This window comes from Doryrhamphus excisus, linkage group LG9 (assembly GCF_037039965.1).
Source record: "Doryrhamphus excisus strain RoL-2023G ecotype Guam linkage group LG9, RoL_Dexc_Guam_v1.1, whole genome shotgun sequence".
Taxonomy (NCBI): domain Eukaryota; kingdom Metazoa; phylum Chordata; class Actinopteri; order Syngnathiformes; family Syngnathidae; genus Doryrhamphus; species Doryrhamphus excisus.
In genome coordinates this window covers 22,548,587-22,568,055 of record NC_136365.1, presented here as the reverse complement: position 1 = coordinate 22,568,055, position 19,469 = coordinate 22,548,587, and the positions used below count along the sequence as shown (strand labels likewise).

The following is a 19,469-nucleotide window of genomic DNA, read 5'->3' as shown; positions in this document are numbered from 1 at the left end:
CATGGTACATATATATACATATATACATATATATACATATATACCACTGGCTCACCACTACAGGTGATTAATAATTCTTCTGGCATTCGATTAAGAAGCCTCTGATGAAAGGTGGAGAAAAATATTTTTGGGCTTTTTGGGTTGTAATGTTATTCCAATTTCCCCCTCATGTACGGCGGCCGGGAAGGGTCGGCTGCAGTGCTTCCGGTCTTCCATCGCCAGGGGGCGATAGCGTTTCCTTGGCGAACATCTTGGGGGCAGCGAGGACGGTCTTTGCCGACACGTCCTTGTTGTGTGTGCGTCTAAAGCAGTAATTGGAGAAAAAAATAACATGTCGCCGTGTCCGTCCTCTCACCCAGGAGCGAGGATAGCACCACGCCGTGGACGTTAAAGTCTCCTTTCGTCCCCTCCAGCTCCCTCGGAGGGTTAGCATACAAGCTTGCTAGTAGCTCCGCTCGGGCTAGCCGGCTCTTAGCGGCAGCTGCATCCGCCCGGAGTGTCACCGCAGTCGGGCTCAGATGAGGCAGCCCGGTGGGTAGAGCCAGGCTGCCGTCGGTGTGTGTCACCGCTTCTGGACCAGCTAACCCCCCCGAAAACAAAGACAGGACGGTTGATATGGAATGGTGCATGCCGCTGGGCCAAGTTTGAATACAACCGGAATCATGGACGGTCATCCACTGTGAGTAAGAAATAATCAAATAAGCGTCCGTGTGGTGACGGATGGTGCCGCATTGGGCAGGCAACGCGGGAGGGGGTGCGAGGGGGGGGGCTCTGCTTGCATGGCATCCCGCGTTATTAGCATGTTGCCGGGATATTTGCTTGTGGAAACTGTGTAACCGGGTTTGCGTGGGTGTGTTTTTGTGCGCAACAGAAGCAACGTGATGTGTTTGAACGCAACACGTCGACACTGTGACAAGTGCTCGCTGTCACCATGCAGCCTTCACGGCTTTTTAATTGGTGCAGCCCCCCCCCCCATTCTGGCATGATGTCCCGATTGAATTTGTCATGTTTCTTTGCATTGTTCGCCATCTTTATTGCCACTTGGGGACACGCGTGCAACGTCAACACACGCGTTTGGTTTTTTGGCCACAACATTAGGTACACCCACGAGAGCCACAATCTTTGTTGTTTGTTATAAATGGAGATAGAAATGTAACAATGTGTGTTATTGTTGTACTTGGTACACTTATACACGTGTACTGCATCACGTTTTAACATTTTTAGTCAGTCAATTCAAATATTTGATTTGCTTGAGATTTAGTCTGTATTTAGCCCCCAGTTGATGGCCAGTTTTTATCTGTTAAATGTCTTTATGGTATGCATCAAGGTACAGTGGCGGAGCCCCCAGTGTTTCATTGGGGTGGCCAAAATGCGACTGTTACGCCTATAAGTTGATACCTGAAATGTGGGGTGGCCCTAGAGTCCCGTAGCTCCGCCCCGGTCTCGATACACGCCCAAATAGCGTCCAACAACCATGCACTTTAAAAAGATAGCATAGCGTTCAATGTTTACAAGCCTGCCTTGTTGGGCCACGCCTACCCGAGGTAGCGCTGTACAAATGACCATAAAAAAGAAGCACCGGTGCGCTACCAGCTTGGCTTGTACTCAATGCCCAGTACATACAAATACTACAAATACTACAACTTTGGTCTGGTGGGGAGAGTGAAGCTAAACGTAGCTATGTGTGTGTGTGTGTGTGTGTGTGTGTGTGTGTGTGACAATCCCAGGTGCACCAGACTTTGTCCACACACGCTGGACAAAGAAGACGGCGTGGAGAGACAAGGTCCAGTCACGCTCAACCCTCGCCACATGAGGAAGGCTTTCAAAGTCATGAACGAACTGCGCAGGTAAGACTGGCCTCGGCCACAAGGCAACAGGGCGGGGCCAAGCGTCGGCAGCGGTAGCGTACCGTAGCTACAGCGCTAACACGACACTCGGGCGTCTGGCCGGCAGACAAAGCGAGGCAGAGGCTCGAGTTTCCCTCACGTTTGGTGCGCCTGCTTCGCAATGTCACGTCTTTCCCCCTGGTGCTGGCAGCACTCGTGCGCCCCTTTGGTGCTCCAGTACGCTCCACTCTTGGAATACGCTACTTTTTTCTCTTTACAGTCACACTTTTTCCTCTTATTTGGACTTTATTATTTGGACTGCTTTTGTTCAATACTTTTGAACGATTTCATAATTATCATACTCTCCAAATGTGCCCCCAGCCAGAGCCTGCTGTGCGACGTGACCATAGTGGCGGAGGACGTGGAGATCGGCGCTCACAGAGTGGTCCTGGCCGCCGGGAGCCCTTACTTCCACGCCATGTTCACGGGTACCCTCCACCCCACCCCCTCTTCTCCTGTCTTTCCAAACCGGGATGGGACGTTTTGTTTGCTTGTGCGCCAGGAGAGATGGCGGAGAGCCGAGCCAAGCGAGTGAGGATAAAGGAGATGGACGGATGGACGCTGGGGCTGCTGGTGGACTACATCTACACGGCTGAGATGCAGGTCACTGAGGACAACGTGCAGGTAGGACGTGTACTCTTCTTCTTTCTCCTTTGAAAAATACAATGGATGAAATATTTGGAATTTAATGTTGAAAATTACTTTTTTCAAGAAGTTGTCATTTTTGGAAAGTTAAGTTGTGGAAAAAAACATACTGTTGCGAGACCGAAGTCAAAGATGTCTTTTTGCTAGCATAGACTTGAAATATTAGAGGAAGAGGACTTTTGGCCAAGTCACGTCACGCCGTCTCCTCACGCTTTGACTTCCTGCTTTGCCCGTCAGGCTCTGCTGCCGGCCGCGGGTCTCCTCCAGCTGAACGAGGTGAAGAAGGCCTGCTGCGACTTCCTGAGCTCTCAGCTCCACCCCTCCAACTGTCTGGGCATACGAGCCTTCGCCGACCTGCACGCCTGCTCGCAGCTCCTCACGCAGGCCAACAGCTACGCAGGTGCCCCGCCCACCCCGCCCCGCCCCGCCCCGCCCCATGACTTGAAAAGATTTACTTTGGTTTCTTTTCATAATATTATCACTTATTATAGTGTATATTAATATTACCACTACCACAAAAATAGATCTATTTGAAAACATTTCAACATAGGAAAAATATACATGTCATGTCATGATGACATAATAATCATATTATATTTAATACTTAATAATCATGAAAAAGCCAAATATGACTTGATTCCCAGAATTTTATATTCCCAAAAATGAGTTTTCTTTATTTTCAAACATTGCAACTTAAAAAAAAATATTGTTTTCTTTAATATTTGAACTCTATGCTAGTAATATTATCATTTATTGCTAGCATTATCATAATAATATTAGCATTTGGAATATCAAAATGCACATGTAATATTTATATTTATTACAAATATTGAGTTGAATGTTTGCTTCCTTTTTTTTCCCTTCCCACAGAGCAACATTTCACCGAGGTGGTGGGGAGCGAGGAGTTCCTCAATCTGGGCATGGAGCAGGTTTCCAGCCTCATCTCCAGCGACAAACTCAGCATTCCCACGGAGGAGAAGGTGGGAGCGCACGTCACGTTGTGTCACCACAAGACACGTCACAACACGCCAAGACACACGCAGCCCTGCAAAGACGCCTCACCGTGTTCCTCTGCAGGTGTTTGAATCCGTCATCGCTTGGGTCAACCACGACAAAGATGTCCGCCAGGAGCACCTGGCTCACCTGATGGAGCATGTGCGCCTGCCCCTCCTCTCCAGAGAATACCTGGTGCAGGTACGCCCCCTTTGCGGGACGGATGCTCCTTCTCTTTTCAAAGCCGTTTTCCCGCAGGACGTGGTGTGGAGGGAAAAGGTCCGTTCCGGGGTCAAACTGTGGCCGTTGTAAAGCCTTTAACTGTACAAAGCAGAGATGTACTTTTGAAACGGGGAATAGGATTATTCAAGTACAAGACGCTTTTCATCTGCTGGAAGAATGCCGGCGTCTGATTGGTTGCTGTGTCTTCCATGTGAGCGGGTGGAGGAGGAGTCTCTGATTAAGAACAGCAGCGCCTGCAAGGACTACCTGATCGAGGCCATGAAGTACCACCTGCTGCCCGCTGACCAGCGAGCGCTGATGAAGACGGCGCGTACGCGCATGAGGACCCCCGCCTGCTGTCCCAAGGTTCGATGCCAAAAATGTCCTGGATGGATGCCTGACGGGCTCGCCTAACGTCTCCCCTGCCCCAGGTGATGGTGGTGGTCGGGGGGCAAGCCCCCAAGGCCATCCGGAGTGTGGAGTGCTACGACTTTGAGGAGCAGAGGTGGTACCAGGTGGCCGAGCTCCCCACCAGGAGGTGCAGAGCAGGTAGGCGGACGAGGACGCAAACTCCTGCTTAGCATGGACGCTAAGCCTGAAATAAAGGTTGATATTTCCTCTCCAGGGGTGGTGTACGTGGGCGGATGCGTCTACGCCGTCGGGGGCTTCAACGGTTCCCTGCGCGTGCGCACGGTTGACTGCTACGACCCCATGATGGACCGCTGGACCAGCGTGAGCAGCATGCAGGACCGCCGGTCCACGCTGGGGGCCGCCGTGCTCAGCGGGCTGCTCTACGCCGTGGGGGGGTTTGACGGAAGCACAGGTGACGCCATGTTGTGTGCGTGTGCGTGTGTGTGTTATTTGTTACTCCTGGCATAGAAAAGGCATACAAAAACGGCAAAATGGCTACCAGGAAGTTAGCCAAGCGATCAGATTTGAGGGACATCAGTCTTTAAAGATGATGTCATCTTTTAGTGTCCTGCCCAGGGGCACTACAACAGCAGTGGAGGCAGCCAGGATTGAACCGTAGACCTTCCGGATTCAACCTGCTCTACCTTCCGAGCCACCGCCGTCCTAATTAACCACCGAGACGTTTGTAGCCTCGTTATTGGTTAGGATTTCTTCTTTCTCCGAATAAAAATAACGTAGGACCAAACTGAAAATTGGAGAAAAACGTAACTTCCCAAACCATCTCCATACCACAAAGGAAAACTTTGGAAATAGCTCCATCACACGTCATGGAAATATGGGCCATTATTGTATTCCAAAAATCACATACAGTTAGAAATTCCGCAGTGTTTGCATGTTTAATGCAAACGTTGACTCGTCCCACTTTGTTGGACGGTACTTGAAGGCACCATGTAAGTTTACCCACCCACACAGATAGACTACTATCCTATATTTGAAGCCTTTTTCATCCATCTTACATTTGCCCCCAAATTCGGATGCTAAGTGGGGAGCACCACGGGAAAATGTGGGGGCTTTTTGGGGGCTTTGTCTTCCCCTGACTGGTGCTGGTGGATGGGGGCTCTGGATTCATTAGGTGCTTTTCCTGTCATGGCGTTCCTGTCCTCGTTTTATCCAATACATCATAAATAAGACCAGTGCGGTGGCCATAATGTCCGTAGTTTTTTCTGATGAGGTAAATCTTTCCCGGCGGGGAGCTAGCACGCTGCTAAGCTAGCAGCATTTGATGTTATCCGTCTGCGTGTGCTGGTGTAAGTTCCCTTGGGCTCAGATGTTTGGCGTGTCTCGGCAGGGCTGGCCACGGTGGAAGCGTACAACGCCAAGACGGACGAGTGGTTCCACGTGCTGCCCATGAGCACGCGGCGTAGCAGCGTGGGAGTGGGCGTCGTGAACGGTGAGGAGCGCCATTGTTCATCGGACGACGGCAAGTTCGGGCCGCGTCCTTGAGTCTTTCCACGCGTGGTGTGTTCAGGCATCCTGTACGCGGTGGGAGGTTACGACGGCGCCACCAGGCAGTGTCTGAGCACGGTGGAGGCCTACAACCCGAAAGGCAACACGTGGAGCTACATCGCCGAGATGGGCACGCGACGCAGCGGCGCAGGTGTGTTTCGTTGAAGCGGGAAACATCCCACACGCGCTTCACGATGCTCGTGTCGTCTGCAGGCGTGGGCGTGCTGAAAGGCTTCCTCTACGCCGTGGGCGGCCACGACGGCCCGCTGGTGAGGAAAAGCTGCGAAGTGTACGACCCGACCGCCAACAGCTGGCGGCAGGTGGCCGACATGAACATGTGTCGCCGCAACGCGGGTGAGCCTCGCCGCGGCCGGGGGTGGGGTTTTACTTTGGAAGGCGGGCACTGCCACACGGTCTCGTTTCAGGCGTGTGCGCCATCAACAACCTGCTCTACGTGGTGGGCGGCGACGACGGCAGCTGCAACCTGGCCTCGGTGGAGTTCTACAACCCCAACTCGGACAAATGGACGCTGCTGCCCAGCTGCATGAGCACGGGCCGCAGTTATGCAGGTGGGCGTGGCCTCACCCACGATGATGCTGATTGATTGACGGCGGCGTGGCCTCAGTTGATTATTTGTTTAAATCCGCAGGTGTGACGGTGATCGACAAGCCCTTATGACTGCCGGCGACGTCTGCCACCGGTTAGAAGCGGAAACGCATTCCGCCGAGTTCTGATCTGGGATCTGTGGTTGTCCAACGCCTCCGTTTGGGGCGCACGGGGCGCTGACGTGCCAGACGATTGGAGTTGTTGCTAGTGATGATGATGACGACGACGGTGAAGGGTTTTTTTGCACTTACCGGGGCCGTCGGGGAGGTGGAGCCTGTGGTGTTTTAACCCGTCACGGGCGGAGCGGCGGTGCCGGCGAATCACTACTGACAGGAAGCTGGTTGAACTGCAGTAACTAAACGTGAATCGTGTTGACAACAGGAGGGGGCGGGACTAGCTGGTCTCATCGCCACGGGGGTCACCGTGTTTTTGTGTGCTTGCCTTTCAAGGTTCTCACTGCTTGCCAACGTGAGCCTGGTGTGTGTGTGTGTGCGTGTGCGTGTGCGTGTGCGTGTGTGCGTGTGTGTGTGTGTGTGCATTCTGCATGGATGCAATACATGTGGCCTCTGACCTTTTGTGTTGTTTTTACGAGAGCGCCTGAATGTGACAGGATCCCCTGGCTGCTTCCTCCCACCCGTCTCTGAGGCCTTTAGCGGCGCGATGGGGCCGCCGGGCTGGAGGTCAGCCACACCGACCAATTACAGAAGGCTTTATGTGGTGTTTGGCACCCAAGCGTATTTTCTCTGAGGGAGGAGAAGCCTTAACCAAGACGTTCCCAAACGCATGGCAGCCTATAGCGGGCTGGAGGATGTATCAGGGCTGTACTGTTAGCGGGCAGCCATGTTTGCTCTGAACATTAACGCCGCATGCTCCCCGAGCTCACCCCCATAAACTGACGTATTACGAATGTGCCATTCTCTTTATTTCAGGAAAGTGACCAAACTTCGACACTTTTTACGTTGCCCTGCTTCACGATTGCTCTTTTTGTTCTGTGGAAAACTTGCTGTCCTAGTGACTGGTGTTGCTGTGTTCTTCTTGTCGGTGTATCGAGGAATGTCCGTGTTGGCTAATGACTTTGAATATGTTTCATTACATGTTTTATATATCGTTAATAAATATGAATGATATGCTTCTTGTATTTTAAAAAGCTGTGAAATGACAAGACAAGTGATCCGTTTTTAAAACTTTGCCAAATCAGTAAACTATTTAAATGGATTGTGTTCTTTGTATAGTGTTTTTTTTAGATATGTATTTATATTTTACGTTATTTAATATGTTAAATTACATTTAGTAAAAATATATTGTATATAAAATATATAATTTATTTATCCAATATTACAAAACATCGGTCCAAAAAAAGGAGGAACCGCCCCCAGTTGTTCTGCCACGCTGGCCTCTGATTGGCTGTTGCTGTGGAGACCCCCAGTCTCACTATCGTCGCTCCATTCCTTCAGCCAATCAGAGAAGCTTCTCTCCGCCCTGACGTCAGTCTCCTCTCCCGCTGGCCAATCACGACGTCCGATGCTAGAGTACTTGACGCGCGAGGCCACGGTCAGGTCTTACACGGCCCCGAGCTCGTGCTGAGGTGAGTATTTGGTACGGCTAATATACTAACAGTTAGCTAACAAGTTAAAAAGTGTGTTTCCTATTTGAAGTCTTTAATGTGCCTCCTTAGGTGTAAACTGTACAGTATTACCACCTGTTGGTTGTACGAAAAAGCCAAAATGGCTAATAAAGGATTAAAATATGAACGTAAAAATGGCCATTCGGACATAATAAGTATTAAATAACTCGAATGGTCCAATTGAAGGTTGAGAAGCCGAGCTAAGTTGTTTGAAATTCATAGCAAGTTTTGGGTCAGCTTACATTGTGTTTGTCCAAAGTTCGAGCTGCTTTTCAGGACGCAATTTTTTGTGTCATAAAGCACGGATCCCCAACTAGGGCTACGCGTACCCCTAGAGGTACGTGACCACATTGCAGGGTGTACGTGAAAACGGAACGGTGTTTCTCCGGGGAGTCGATTAACTGCGACACAGCTGGGCCAAAATCAAAACAGTTGTGTTACACTCAACTTTTGATCAACAAATATGAGTGTGGGTATAGTATGGGGTACTTCAATGACAATTACGGTTAATACATGAAGTGAAGTATTCCTTCCCTTTTTGGTAATCTTTGTCCCGAGTGTGTCCAGAGTGAAAGAACTTATCACGGCAAGTAAACGCTGCGATAACAATGTTAGTACTATGCATGTCTGGCCAGATATCTTACTCGTGTTCTGCTGTGTACTTTACGCCGCACGCTGTTGAAAGGTTTCTAAATGGATGTGCTTAGCAGTCATCAGACCCCGGCCCCCCCTCATCCATCATGGAAGCCAACAGCACGGCGGACATCTTGAGCTCGGCCTACCTGGCAGCGGAGTACGTGGACGCCGTCCTGCCGGGGAACCCCCTGCAGCCGTCACTGAAGCACGCCTGGGCCTACATGCTGGACAACTACACCAAGTTCCAGATCGCCACCTGGGGCTCCCTGGTGGTGCACGAGCTCATCTACTTCCTCTTCTGCCTGCCCGGCTTCCTCTTCCAGTTCATGCCCTTCATGCAGAAGTACAAGATCCAGCAGGTGTGTGCACGTGAACATACGGAATGTTGCTGTTTGTGTCTCTCCGGTGCCGGGATCTCACCTGTTGGAATGTGCAGGACAAACCAGAAACGTGGGAGAACCAGTGGAGATGTTTCAAGATGTTGCTCTTCAACCATTTCTGCATCCAGCTGCCTCTCATCTGCGGCACGTACTACTTCACCGAATTCTTCAACATCCCCTACGACTGGGACTCCATGCCGCGCTGGTCAGTGTCATGAACAGACAGGCTGCTGGTTCCATTACCTGTATGTGAATGGACAGGCTGCTGGTTCCATTACCTGTATATGAATGGACAGGCTGCTGGTTCCATTACCTGTATGTGAATGGACAGGCTGCTGGTTCCATTACCTGTATATGAATGGACAGGCTGCTGGTTCCATTACCTGTATGTGAATGGACAGGCTGCTGGTTCCATTACCTGTATGTGAATGGACAGGCTGCACGTCTCATTAGCTGTATGTGAATGGACAGACTGCTGGTTCCATTACCTGTATGTGAATGGACAGGCTGCACGTCTCATTAGCTGTATGTGAATGGACAGACTGCTGGTTCCATTACCTGTATGTGAATGGACAGACTGCACGTCTCATTAGCTGTATGTGAATGGATAGACAGGTGTGTGTGTAGGTGACTTGTTACTGGTGATGCCATTAGGTGTCTACACTGTGTGCCATGAATGGATAGACAGATGTATGTATGTGAATGGACATACCGTTGTGACCATGATGTGTGTGCTTGAATGGACATACCAGTGTGACCATGATGAGTTGTGTGTACGTGAAGGGACATACAGGTGAGATTGTGATGTGTGAATGGACATACAGGTGAGACAATGATTCATGTATGTGAAAGGACATACCAGTGTGACCATGATGTGTGTGTGAATGGACATACCGGTGCCCATGATGTGAGACATGATATGATATGCGGTGTGCAGGCCGTACATCCTGGCCCAGTGTTTGGGCTGCGCGGTGGTGGAAGACACGTGGCACTACTTCCTCCATCGGCTGCTCCACCACCGCAGGATCTACAAGTACATCCACAAAGTCCACCACGAGTTCACGGTGAGTTGACCCAGCCAGCCACATGAGACACGTCAGTTCAGGTCACATCAGGTGACGGTTCCGCCTTCTCTGTTCCGCCAGGCGCCGTTCGGCATGCAGGCGGAGTACGCCCATCCCGCAGAGACGCTCATCCTCGGGGCCGGTTTCTTCATCGGCATCATGATCTTCTGCAACCACGTCTTCTTCCTGTGGGCCTGGGTGGCTTTCCGCCTGCTGGAGACCATTGACGTGCACAGGTAGGTGGGGAACAGCAAATATTCATGTGACCAGAAAGACAAGAAAACATGGCGATGAGGCGCTTCATTATGTTTAAGATTATTCTGTCTAATGCGTGGTGTTGACCACCAGGGGGCGGCAGAGAACATAGAATGCATTATTCCTTTATAGAGCGCCTAAAGAAAAACATTACATGAAAATATAGTTGTGACTTTTAACTTTTTCTATTATATTTTTAAGAATAATACATATTAGCATTACCTTCCAAACTGGGATTTGATCAAATATGATGAAGATATATTTATTGTGGAGGATTGACTCTGATTAGAAAAATGCAAGTACAGTGTTCCCTCGCTCTATTGCGCATCTACTGCGCTTCGCTCTTTGGCTGATTTCTTTGAGTGCTTTATAAATACAATTTCACACCACACAAACGCCGTTACAGGCCAAGTCTGGCCCTTGACCTATTCTGGTCTTCCTGTTGTGCTCGCAAGCAAACTAGCTAGCAGCATGAGCTGTTGCCTGCTGCCAATACCGTCGTGAAAAATAGCTGACCGTGCGACTCAGAACGCCGCATGGCCACAAGGCCTCCTCCGACAAAACCTACAACGCCGTTAAACTGGTCTGTACCCATTGGCCAGCCAGACTCCCGCACAGAAGGAAGGCAGAAACCATGTGGCCGGACCCCCGGATATGCCGATGTATGGCAAGCCAGTCGACTGGAACACTTGAATCCTTGGCTCACAGACTACGTGACGGCAGGTGCAACACGCTTCAACGAGGACACGAAAACGCCACGGTCAGTGAGTCACCAGCCAAGTAGGTTGTTTGGTAAAATTCTAAGGCAAGGTGAACTTTGAGAGTGCTTGAAGAAGAGAGAGGACCTGTTAATGCCTGTCTGAGAAAAGCCTTAAAATGTGTAATGATGGTAAACCACCACGGTTGGCTAGTTTGGGAACCTATCCCCCACAGTAACGAGGGAACACTGTACACAGGAGTAGATTGGCCAGGTGTGCCGGATGTTGTGTCCGGTGTCTGCGTGATGAAACAAGAAAAGCCGGCATCAAATGTTCTTCCTTGGTCCGCCCTCAGCGGCTACGACATCCCAATCAACCCGCTGCACCTGCTCCCGTTCTACGCCGGCTCCCGCTTCCACGACTTCCACCACATGAACTTTGTGGGCAACTACGCCTCCACCTTCACCTGGTGGGACAAGCTGCTGAAGACTGACAGCCAGTACAACAAGTATTTGCACAAGAAGGAGCAGTAAAAAAGGATCTGGAAGGAATCTGGATGGAAGGTCTTCTGTAGGCAGCAGCAGACGCCAATAAAAACCTCTATCTTCTTCTTTTGCTACTTTCTTTGGTCTTTAAGTGAAGAAGAACGCATACAAGAAACTCTATAGACTCTGCACTTTACAGCACTGGCTTTTTTTCATCGTCTACGTGGTGATCAGCCATCTTGGATTTATTTGGTGTGTTTTCATGTGGGAATAAACGTGTTTGATAAAGTCCTTGTCTTGTAGTGCTGCTGTGATTGGACAACATGCTAGCTTTTCCTCCTTCCTCCCTGCTGCAGCAGCAGCAGCTACCAGACAGGAAGAAGGCAAGCAGATGCCCATAAATGGGCATGTCATTAGGCATCTTACTATTGAGACTGACTTGTTAATTGTATATCGTTTTTTTCAGAACTTCATTACTTCAATGATGGCTGTGGTAGACTTATAAGGAAATACAAGTGACATGTACTATTGTGGCCACTAGGCGGCAGCTATGGTGTGATAGATTATTGAGACATTAGCTTACGTGACATTACCTTAACACAAGTCAGCCTTGCCATGGCCCACAAAAGTTATCCTCCCAGCCCGTGTGGAAGTGCTACGTTTACGGCTTTTTAAGTTTGGAAGATCGTTTGGAAGTCGTTACGCGTCATGATATTTTATGGCAGTCACACAACCCCCCCACCCACCATGTATATTTTTGGCAACAATGACATTTTCAAACAAATTAAAGTAGATCCATTTTCTATGCCGCTTATCCTCAGGAGGATGGGGGTATGCTGGAGCCTATCCCAGCTGACCCTGCACTGGTGGCCAGCCAATCACAGGGCACATATAGATAAACAACCATTCATACCTATGGACAATTTGGAGTGGCCAATTGAACGTAGATGTTGGTAAATATGATATGTAATAACCTACAATAGATCTTATGTACTGTACATGTTTGGTACCCAACAAAATGATTTAGTCCTAGACAGAATGTAACATATCTGTTTTCATAGGCAACCAATTTCCAGTCTTCAGTGAAGCCAACGTGGTTTTGCAAACATTAGACTAGTAAACTAGTAGACTAGTAAACTAGTAGACTAGTAAACTAGTAAACTAGTAGACTAGTAAACTAGTAGACTAGTAAACTAGTAAACTAGTAGACTAGTAATCTAGTGGACTAGTAAACCGTGTCACTGCGTGTGTACAGTATTTGAAGCGTCCTAGAGGAAGTTGCTCTTATTGTGACAGCACCCACCGGAAGCGCGACTCTCCTAGCCGAGCTTTACACTGCGCGGATTCGCCCAGGTACGCATCCCGGTTGGGAAGAGAGGACATTGAATAATCGGCGCAGGGAGAGAGAGAGAGAGAGAAGGCTTTGGCCATTTTAACAAAGCACAAACGCCTCTTTTGGTTTTCATTTCCCGTTTTTTTAACGCAGACGCCATCGCCATGAAGACGCTGCTTCTGGCCGCCCTGCTCGGGGCGGTGCTGGTGTCCGCGGCCCGGGGCGCCGACGGCGAGATGTCGTTCGAGTACCACCGCTACGACGAGCTGCGGAAGGCGCTGGTGTCCGTGTGGCTGCAGTGTCCCACCGTCACCCGCATCTACACCATCGGGGAGAGCTTCGAGGGCCGGGAGATGCTGGTCCTGGAGATGTCCGACAACCCCGGCACGCACGAACCAGGTCGGCCCGTGGATTTTTATTGACACATTGTTCAATCAAACGTGGATGGTTTCGTGCACCTTGCGTCGTGACGTGAACGCTTTTTGCGCATATTCGAGTGGATGGCGTTGGGCGGGATGGGGAGGCGGGGGCAGGTGTGTCCTGGTCCTCACCGCAGCCGGGTGGAAGGACGGAAAAGGTTTCATCCCAAAATGACAGAAAGAAGCCGAGCTGAACGTCAGCCGTGCGAAGCCGCCATTTTGCTGGTGGATGCTGGTGGATGCTGGTGGATGCTGGTGGATGCTGGTGGATGCTGGTGGATGCTGGTGGATGCTGGTGGATGCTGGTGGATGCTGGTGGATGCTGGTGGATGCTGGTGGATGCTGGTGTTGTTAGTCCCAGCCTAGCTATGTGACGGTGCCAGCTGGCTAAAGGGTTAAAACGCTGCACCAAATGTGGACGTCTGATCTGGTGGCAGATTGTTTCAAAACAAAGGACTGCACCAAATCTAAAAAAAAAATAATAATAAAGTTGTACCATTTTATTTAAACGGGTTCCGCCAAATCTAAAAGTCAAATCTATTGACCCACATTAAAAATCCCTAAATCATAATGTTGATATGAACACAGGCTACGGTTGGGGCCGAGATCTAGCTAAAACTCAACTCTGAACCCCTGATGTCACTTCCTGCCCGACACCTCCAGACGATATGCATGGGTCGTATTTATGTCTCATTTCCTCTTACTATGTCTACTATATTGGGAAATAGGGGTGAAAGGGTGACTATAGGGGTGTTATATCATGCCTAGAGGGCTCTAATTATGTTAAATAGCATATTTAGAATGTGGTACATAGGTTTTCTGTCTTATTTGTCTCATTTCCTCCTACTATCTCTACTATATTGGGTAATAGGAGAGTAAAGGTGACTATAGGGGTGTTATTTCATGTGTACAGGGCTCTAATTGTGTCAAATAGCATATTTAGAAGGTGGTAAATGGTTTTTTTTCTCTTACTTTGTTGACTATATTGGGTAATATGAGTGTCAAGGTGACTATGGGGGTGCTATTTCCAATCTAGAGGGCTCTAATCATGTTAAAGAGAATATTTAGAAAGGGGTAATATCCTCCTACTTTGTCTACTATATTGGGTAATAGGGGTGTAAGGGTTGTATAGGGGTGCTATTTCATGTCTAGAGGGCTCTAATCACGTTTAAAGGCGTATTTAGAAGGTATATTTTCTCTCTCTACAAAAATATGTCATTTCTAAATAAGGAATATGGAAATGAATGTATCACAGGCGGGTCCAGAATCAATGAACCGCGGTAAATAAGGGATTACTGTAAATAAAAAAGTGCAGTAGTGTGCATACTTGGCAGTAGTGCCCTAGTAGTACAGTCCGTGAGTCATGGGTGCATTGCCACTGATGTTTGGATAGTCCCCCCCCCCCCCCCCCCCCCCCCCCGTGAGGAATAATAAAAAAGGCAGGAGTGACATTGACGCTGCCTTCAAGGCGCCTGCGCCGCTCGGCCTTTAGGCGGTGGCGGAAATAGCAGTTGCCGTGGCAACAGATCGGCTTAGCGTGCTGAGCTCGCGCTCGGACGGCCTCCGTCTGATCGGGCGCGGCGGCCCTGAGCTGATGCATCTGTCGCTCAGCGGCCATCTGCCGCCCCGCATCGTTCAGCCATGTTTAGGCGTCTCTGGTCTGGTTGGCTCCAAAAATGGCCGCCAGTAAAAGATGAGCTTGAACCAAATCCAAAAACTAAACAATAAAAAAGGCTTTGACAATTTTTTTTGAAAAATGATTATTGTTATTTTCAAAACTTCTCCAGTCGATGAATTGCAGCAGTTGGCGGGTGCGTGTGGCTGGAGGCAACCTCCTGATGATGGATGGCAGTAGCTGCATTGGAAGCATCCAGCAGTTTTGTGTAGCTCTGCGTGCGCTTTAAAAGCCGTCTTTTATTTTGTAAGCCTGACGTGGACATATTGGAAGGGGAGGAGCACCCTACGTGAGTTTCAGTAGGTCCGTACGGACCTAGCTGGTGTCCTAGCTTACAGACCACTCGGTCCAGCGACATGCATTATATGCGGGAAAAGGTTTTTGTTTTGGCGCTGCTCTGCCAAGACGACAACCTCCACTGAGGACTATAGGGGTGTTATTTCATGGCCAGAGAGCTCTAATGATGTTTAAAAGCATGCTAAACAGGTTTGTGTACGCCCCAAGTTTAAAAATATTGCATTTATGAAGAATTTATGATATTCCATGGGCAACATCGGCTTTACAAATCAGGACTTAGACCAAAGACCTGCATGAAACATCTACACGTGCAGGCAGGAAACCAACCCTACAGCTGTGTGTGCGTGTGTGTGCGTGTGCGTGTGCGTGTGCGTGCGTGTTGTTTGCACGTGTGGTCTTGAAGCGGTTAGCAGCAGCGGAGTGTTGACGCACAGCAGGGTGTAAAAATAACCGTGTGCCAGATGTGCTGAGCTCCGCCATGTTGGAAGACCAGGCCCCGCCCACAGGCTGCATATTCAAATGAGCGTGCGTGTGGAGAGAATCCCGACTGGCAACCACAACGTGAACTTGCATCCAAAGCCATAATATTTGGACTTATTCTCTAACGTTTACATAACTCATTTTCCAAACAAGAACCTTCTTGTTCTGACTGACGCCAAGGTGATTGTGATTGACAGGAGAGCCGGAGTTCAAGTACATCGCCAACATGCACGGCAACGAGGCGGTGGGCAGGGAGCTGCTGGTCTACCTGGCCCAGTACCTGTGCAACCAGTACCAGCAGGGCAACCGGACCGTGGTGGACCTCCTGCACGACACGCGCATCCACCTCATGCCCTCCATGAACCCCGACGGCTTCGAGAAAGCCGCCTCGCAGGTGAGCTGGGGGGAGGGGGGGGGGGGACTGAGTTGGTACAACCCGCTGACGTGGCCGCCATGGTGGTTTTGTTCCGGCAGCCCGGAGAGATCAAGGACTGGTTTGTGGGCCGCACCAACGCCCAGGGGGTGGACCTGAACCGCAACTTCCCCGACCTGGACAGAATCATCTACCTCAACCAGCGGGAGGGCGGGGCCAACAACCACCTGCTGCAGAACATCAAGAAAGCTGTGGATGACAACGCCAAGGTACTACTGCCTGCACGCTACTAGTACTAGTACTAGTACTACTACTAGTACTAGCAGTGGTGCCAGCAGCAAAAGCAGCAGTACTAGCAGCAGTAGTGATGGTACTACAGGCAGCAGCAGTACCAGTTGTAGTGCTGGCAGTGGTAGTAGTAGTACTAAGAGTAGAAGTACAGCAGCAACAACAGTAGTAGTAGTAGTCCTTGGACTAGTAGTGCCAATACTAGCAGCAGCAGCAGTAGCAGTAGCAGTAATAGTGGTACTACAGGCAGGCAGTAGTAGAAGTAGCAGTAATAGTGGTACTACAGGCAGGCAGTAGTACTAGTAGTAGTCCTTGGAGTAGTAGCAGGACTGGTAGTACAAGCAATACTAGTAGTAGTAATAGTAGTAGTTGTAGTAGTCCTTGGATAGTAGTAATAGTAGTAGTAGCTGCAGCAATAGTAGTAGTAGTAGTAGTAGTAGTCATAGTAGTAGCAGGAGTAGTAGTACTGCAAGTAGTAATAGTAGTAGTAGTAGCAGGAGTAGTAGTAGCAGGAGTAGTAGTAGTAGGAGGAGTACAAGAAGTAGTCATAGTAGTAATAATAGTACTACTAGTAGTAGTAGTAGTATATAATGAAGTAGGGTAGTTGTAGTAGTAGTGCAGTAGTAGTCCTTGGAGTAGTAGTAGTAATAGTAGTAGTAGTAGTATATATAGTATAAGTAGGGATATATTGAAGGGTCTGGTGTAAGTATGAAGTATTTAGGTATCAGGATGTTTATTAGATATGAAGTATTGCTGTGATATCTGTGATGGTGGATGCAGTATTTCTTCTTATGGTTTCTACCAAACGTGTACACTACAGCTGTGTGTGTGTGTGTGTGTGTGTGTGTGTGTGTGCGTGTGCGTGTGCGTGTGCGTGTGCGTGTGTGTGTGTTGCAGCTGGCCCCCGAGACCAAGGCGGTGATCCACTGGATCATGGAGATCCCCTTCGTCCTGTCTGCTAACCTCCATGGTGGAGACGTGGTGGCCAACTACCCCTACGATGAGACCCGCACTGGTACACACACACACACACACACACACACACACACACACACCTAGTGTTCACCGTCCAGGAGGAATACCGTAACCAACCACGGTGTGTTCACCCTTCAGGCTCCGCCCACGAGTACAGCGCCAGCCCTGACGACGCCATGTTCAAGTCCCTGGCGAAGGCGTACTCCGTCTACAACCCCGTCATGTCCGACCCTCAACGAGCGCCCTGCCGCCAGAACGACGACGACTCCAGCTTCACGGACGGCATCACCAACGGGGGCGCCTGGTACAGCGTGCCGGGGGGTGAGTACTAGTACTGTGCCGGTATTGTACAAGTAGTACTGCAAACATCAGCTAGTGCTAGCTAGTGCTAGCTAGTGCTAGCTAGTGCTAATGTAGCTGAATGGATCCCCGGATGGACTGTGGCGGCGGGCCTGTGTGATGCGCACAGCGGCCGCCAGGTGGCGCCAATGCTACGGAATGCCGCCAAGGACGGTGACGTGTGTTGCGTTGCAGGGATGCAGGACTTCAACTATCTGAGCAGCAACTGCTTCGAGATCACGCTGGAGCTCAGCTGCGACAAATTCCCCGGTGAGGACTCGCTGAAGACCTACTGGGACCAGAACCGCGACTCGCTGGTCAACTACATCCAGCAGGTCGGCGCCGGGAATGCTGCCGTGTCTTTGGGAACGCTACGCTCTGTTAGCTTAACCGCGTGTGCACGTGTGTGTGTGCACGTGTGTGTGTGTGCAGGTGCATCGTGGCGTCAAGGGCTTTGTTCGAGACCTGCAGGGCAACTCCATCACCAACGCCACCATCGCTGTGGAGGGAATTGACCATGACATCACCACAGGTGACGTATTCTATCATAGTACTTGCAGTAGTACTCAGTACAACACACGCTATTTACTGCATAGTAACCACTAACCACTCGGCCCATAAGAGATTAGTTTGACATGATTATTGTTATGATGATTATTTTAGGGAGCTATTTGCTGTGACTGTCTAGTATGGAACCCGAATTCCCCAGAGGATTACTAAGTTGGATGGAATTGATAAGGTTGAAGCCATCCAGGTCAGCTTGGCTAAATGGCTCCATCTTGTGGACGGAGACGGAACTGCTGTCAAAAGCCCAAACCTTTTCCTCCCAACCTATCACCTCAAAACGCAGCTTTTGTCCCCACGGGAATTTTTCCACCTGATAATTTGACTTTATTCCTGTTATTCCTGTAACTGGAGTGCACATTTTTCCTCTAAACGAAGACACAGTCGAGACGAGCAAAGACGGGATTGTTTGGGCGTTTGGACTGACGGTGTTTTCGCTGTTTTTCTCAGCCAAAGATGGCGACTACTGGCGCCTGCTGCCTCCCGGGAACTACAAGGTGGCCGCCTCCGCCCCGGGATACCTGACCGTCATCAAGAAGGTGGCGGTCCCTCACAGCCCCGCCACCAGGGTAAGTCCGGTTCACACGTCCTCGGGATGCGTCCTCGGGACGACTGACCTCCTGGTCTTCTTTGCTCAGGTGGACTTTGAGCTGGAGTCTCTGATGGAGAGGAAGGAGGAGGAGAGGGAGGAGCTGATGGACTGGTGGAAGATGATGTCAGAGACGCTCAACTTCTAAGCACGAACCCCGCCCCCCGACCCCCGACCCCCACTTCACCCCCCCCCCACTGTCTTTTTGTGTCTTTCCTTCTCTCCTTTCCTTCTTTCCACCTCACCTCCGATATTCCGCACACTGACAGACACAGGAAGTAGTTAGTTTTTTCTTTGGTCGTGTGGGATTACCGTACCGTACTTTGTCCTTTTAATGTGACCTGTAACCATGGCGACCGCCCGTATAACCAATGAGAGGCTCCTCCTCGTCATCCTTTTGTTGCGCACGTGCACACAAGACTGAAAAGAACACGATAAGATGGGAAAATACTAGACATACATATAATAACTATAAACGTAAACACAGTAAAATAGTAATATACTATATCCTCGTGTATTAACAGCAACACACACACACACACACACACACACACACACACGCCCTGGAAGGAACTTCCTCTGCAAGGTGAAGATTCCCACGGTGCGTTTGTGTGCGTGTCCGTGTGCACCTCGGCCGTACGGAGGAGGATTACTGAATGTATCGCTGTTCAATCTTGTACTTCTAGAAGATTCTAAACAATAAAACTTCCTCTTTATGTTGCCAAA

General features: G+C 49.8%; 3 protein-coding genes across 4 annotated transcripts; all 3 read left to right on the top strand.

Moving 5' to 3' along the window:
- Nucleotides 1-202: 202 nt before the first annotated feature.
- Nucleotides 203-7,478, top strand: klhl2 (kelch-like family member 2). 2 transcript variants are annotated; one of them, XM_078793721.1, is made up of 15 exons: nucleotides 203-679; nucleotides 1,728-1,847; nucleotides 2,208-2,314; nucleotides 2,389-2,510; nucleotides 2,769-2,931; nucleotides 3,402-3,511; nucleotides 3,609-3,727; nucleotides 3,968-4,112; nucleotides 4,178-4,295; nucleotides 4,372-4,569; nucleotides 5,506-5,607; nucleotides 5,686-5,814; nucleotides 5,877-6,017; nucleotides 6,089-6,232; nucleotides 6,313-7,478. In XM_078793721.1, exons 1-15 carry the CDS (start codon nucleotides 621-623, stop codon nucleotides 6,339-6,341), a joined length of 1,806 nt encoding a protein of 601 aa, XP_078649847.1. In that variant the 5' UTR covers nucleotides 203-620; the 3' UTR covers nucleotides 6,342-7,478. The 2 variants fall into 2 exon arrangements, with proteins under 2 accessions (XP_078649847.1, XP_078649846.1); XM_078793720.1 differs by having other exon boundaries at nucleotides 209-679; nucleotides 3,609-3,725; nucleotides 3,963-4,112.
- Nucleotides 7,479-7,837: 359 nt separating this feature from the next.
- On the top strand, nucleotides 7,838-11,702 carry msmo1 (methylsterol monooxygenase 1). Its single transcript, XM_058077700.2, has 6 exons — nucleotides 7,838-7,854; nucleotides 8,604-8,888; nucleotides 8,966-9,114; nucleotides 9,847-9,973; nucleotides 10,055-10,209; nucleotides 11,282-11,702. The coding sequence occupies exons 2-6, from the start codon at nucleotides 8,634-8,636 to the stop codon at nucleotides 11,457-11,459; spliced, it is 864 nt and encodes a 287-aa protein (XP_057933683.1). The 5' UTR covers nucleotides 7,838-7,854; nucleotides 8,604-8,633; the 3' UTR covers nucleotides 11,460-11,702.
- A 1,012-nt stretch (nucleotides 11,703-12,714) lies between these two features.
- Nucleotides 12,715-19,469, top strand: cpe (carboxypeptidase E). Its single transcript, XM_078793719.1, has 10 exons — nucleotides 12,715-12,764; nucleotides 12,898-13,143; nucleotides 15,813-16,009; nucleotides 16,090-16,257; nucleotides 17,174-17,291; nucleotides 17,390-17,572; nucleotides 17,786-17,925; nucleotides 18,023-18,122; nucleotides 18,605-18,723; nucleotides 18,793-19,469. Exons 2-10 carry the CDS (start codon nucleotides 12,909-12,911, stop codon nucleotides 18,889-18,891), a joined length of 1,359 nt encoding a protein of 452 aa, XP_078649845.1. The 5' UTR covers nucleotides 12,715-12,764; nucleotides 12,898-12,908; the 3' UTR covers nucleotides 18,892-19,469.

Bases quoted from the DNA above. Each gene is read 5' to 3' on its own strand.
- msmo1 (XM_058077700.2), top strand. From the start codon at position 8,634: ATGGAAGCCAACAGCACGGCGGACATCTTGAGCTCGGCCTACCTGGCA. The intron at 8,889-8,965 runs GTGTGTGCACGT...TGGAATGTGCAG, and splicing joins AGAAGTACAAGATCCAGCAG to GACAAACCAGAAACGTGGGA. The intron at 10,210-11,281 runs GTAGGTGGGGAA...GTCCGCCCTCAG, and splicing joins GAGACCATTGACGTGCACAG to CGGCTACGACATCCCAATCA.
- cpe (XM_078793719.1), top strand. From the start codon at position 12,909: ATGAAGACGCTGCTTCTGGCCGCCCTGCTCGGGGCGGTGCTGGTGTCC. The intron at 16,010-16,089 runs GTGAGCTGGGGG...TTGTTCCGGCAG, and splicing joins TCGAGAAAGCCGCCTCGCAG to CCCGGAGAGATCAAGGACTG. The intron at 16,258-17,173 runs GTACTACTGCCT...TGTGTGTTGCAG, and splicing joins CTGTGGATGACAACGCCAAG to CTGGCCCCCGAGACCAAGGC.
- klhl2 (XM_078793720.1), top strand. From the start codon at position 621: ATGGTGCATGCCGCTGGGCCAAGTTTGAATACAACCGGAATCATGGAC. The intron at 2,315-2,388 runs GTACCCTCCACC...CTTGTGCGCCAG, and splicing joins CTTCCACGCCATGTTCACGG to GAGAGATGGCGGAGAGCCGA. The intron at 3,512-3,608 runs GTGGGAGCGCAC...GTTCCTCTGCAG, and splicing joins GCATTCCCACGGAGGAGAAG to GTGTTTGAATCCGTCATCGC.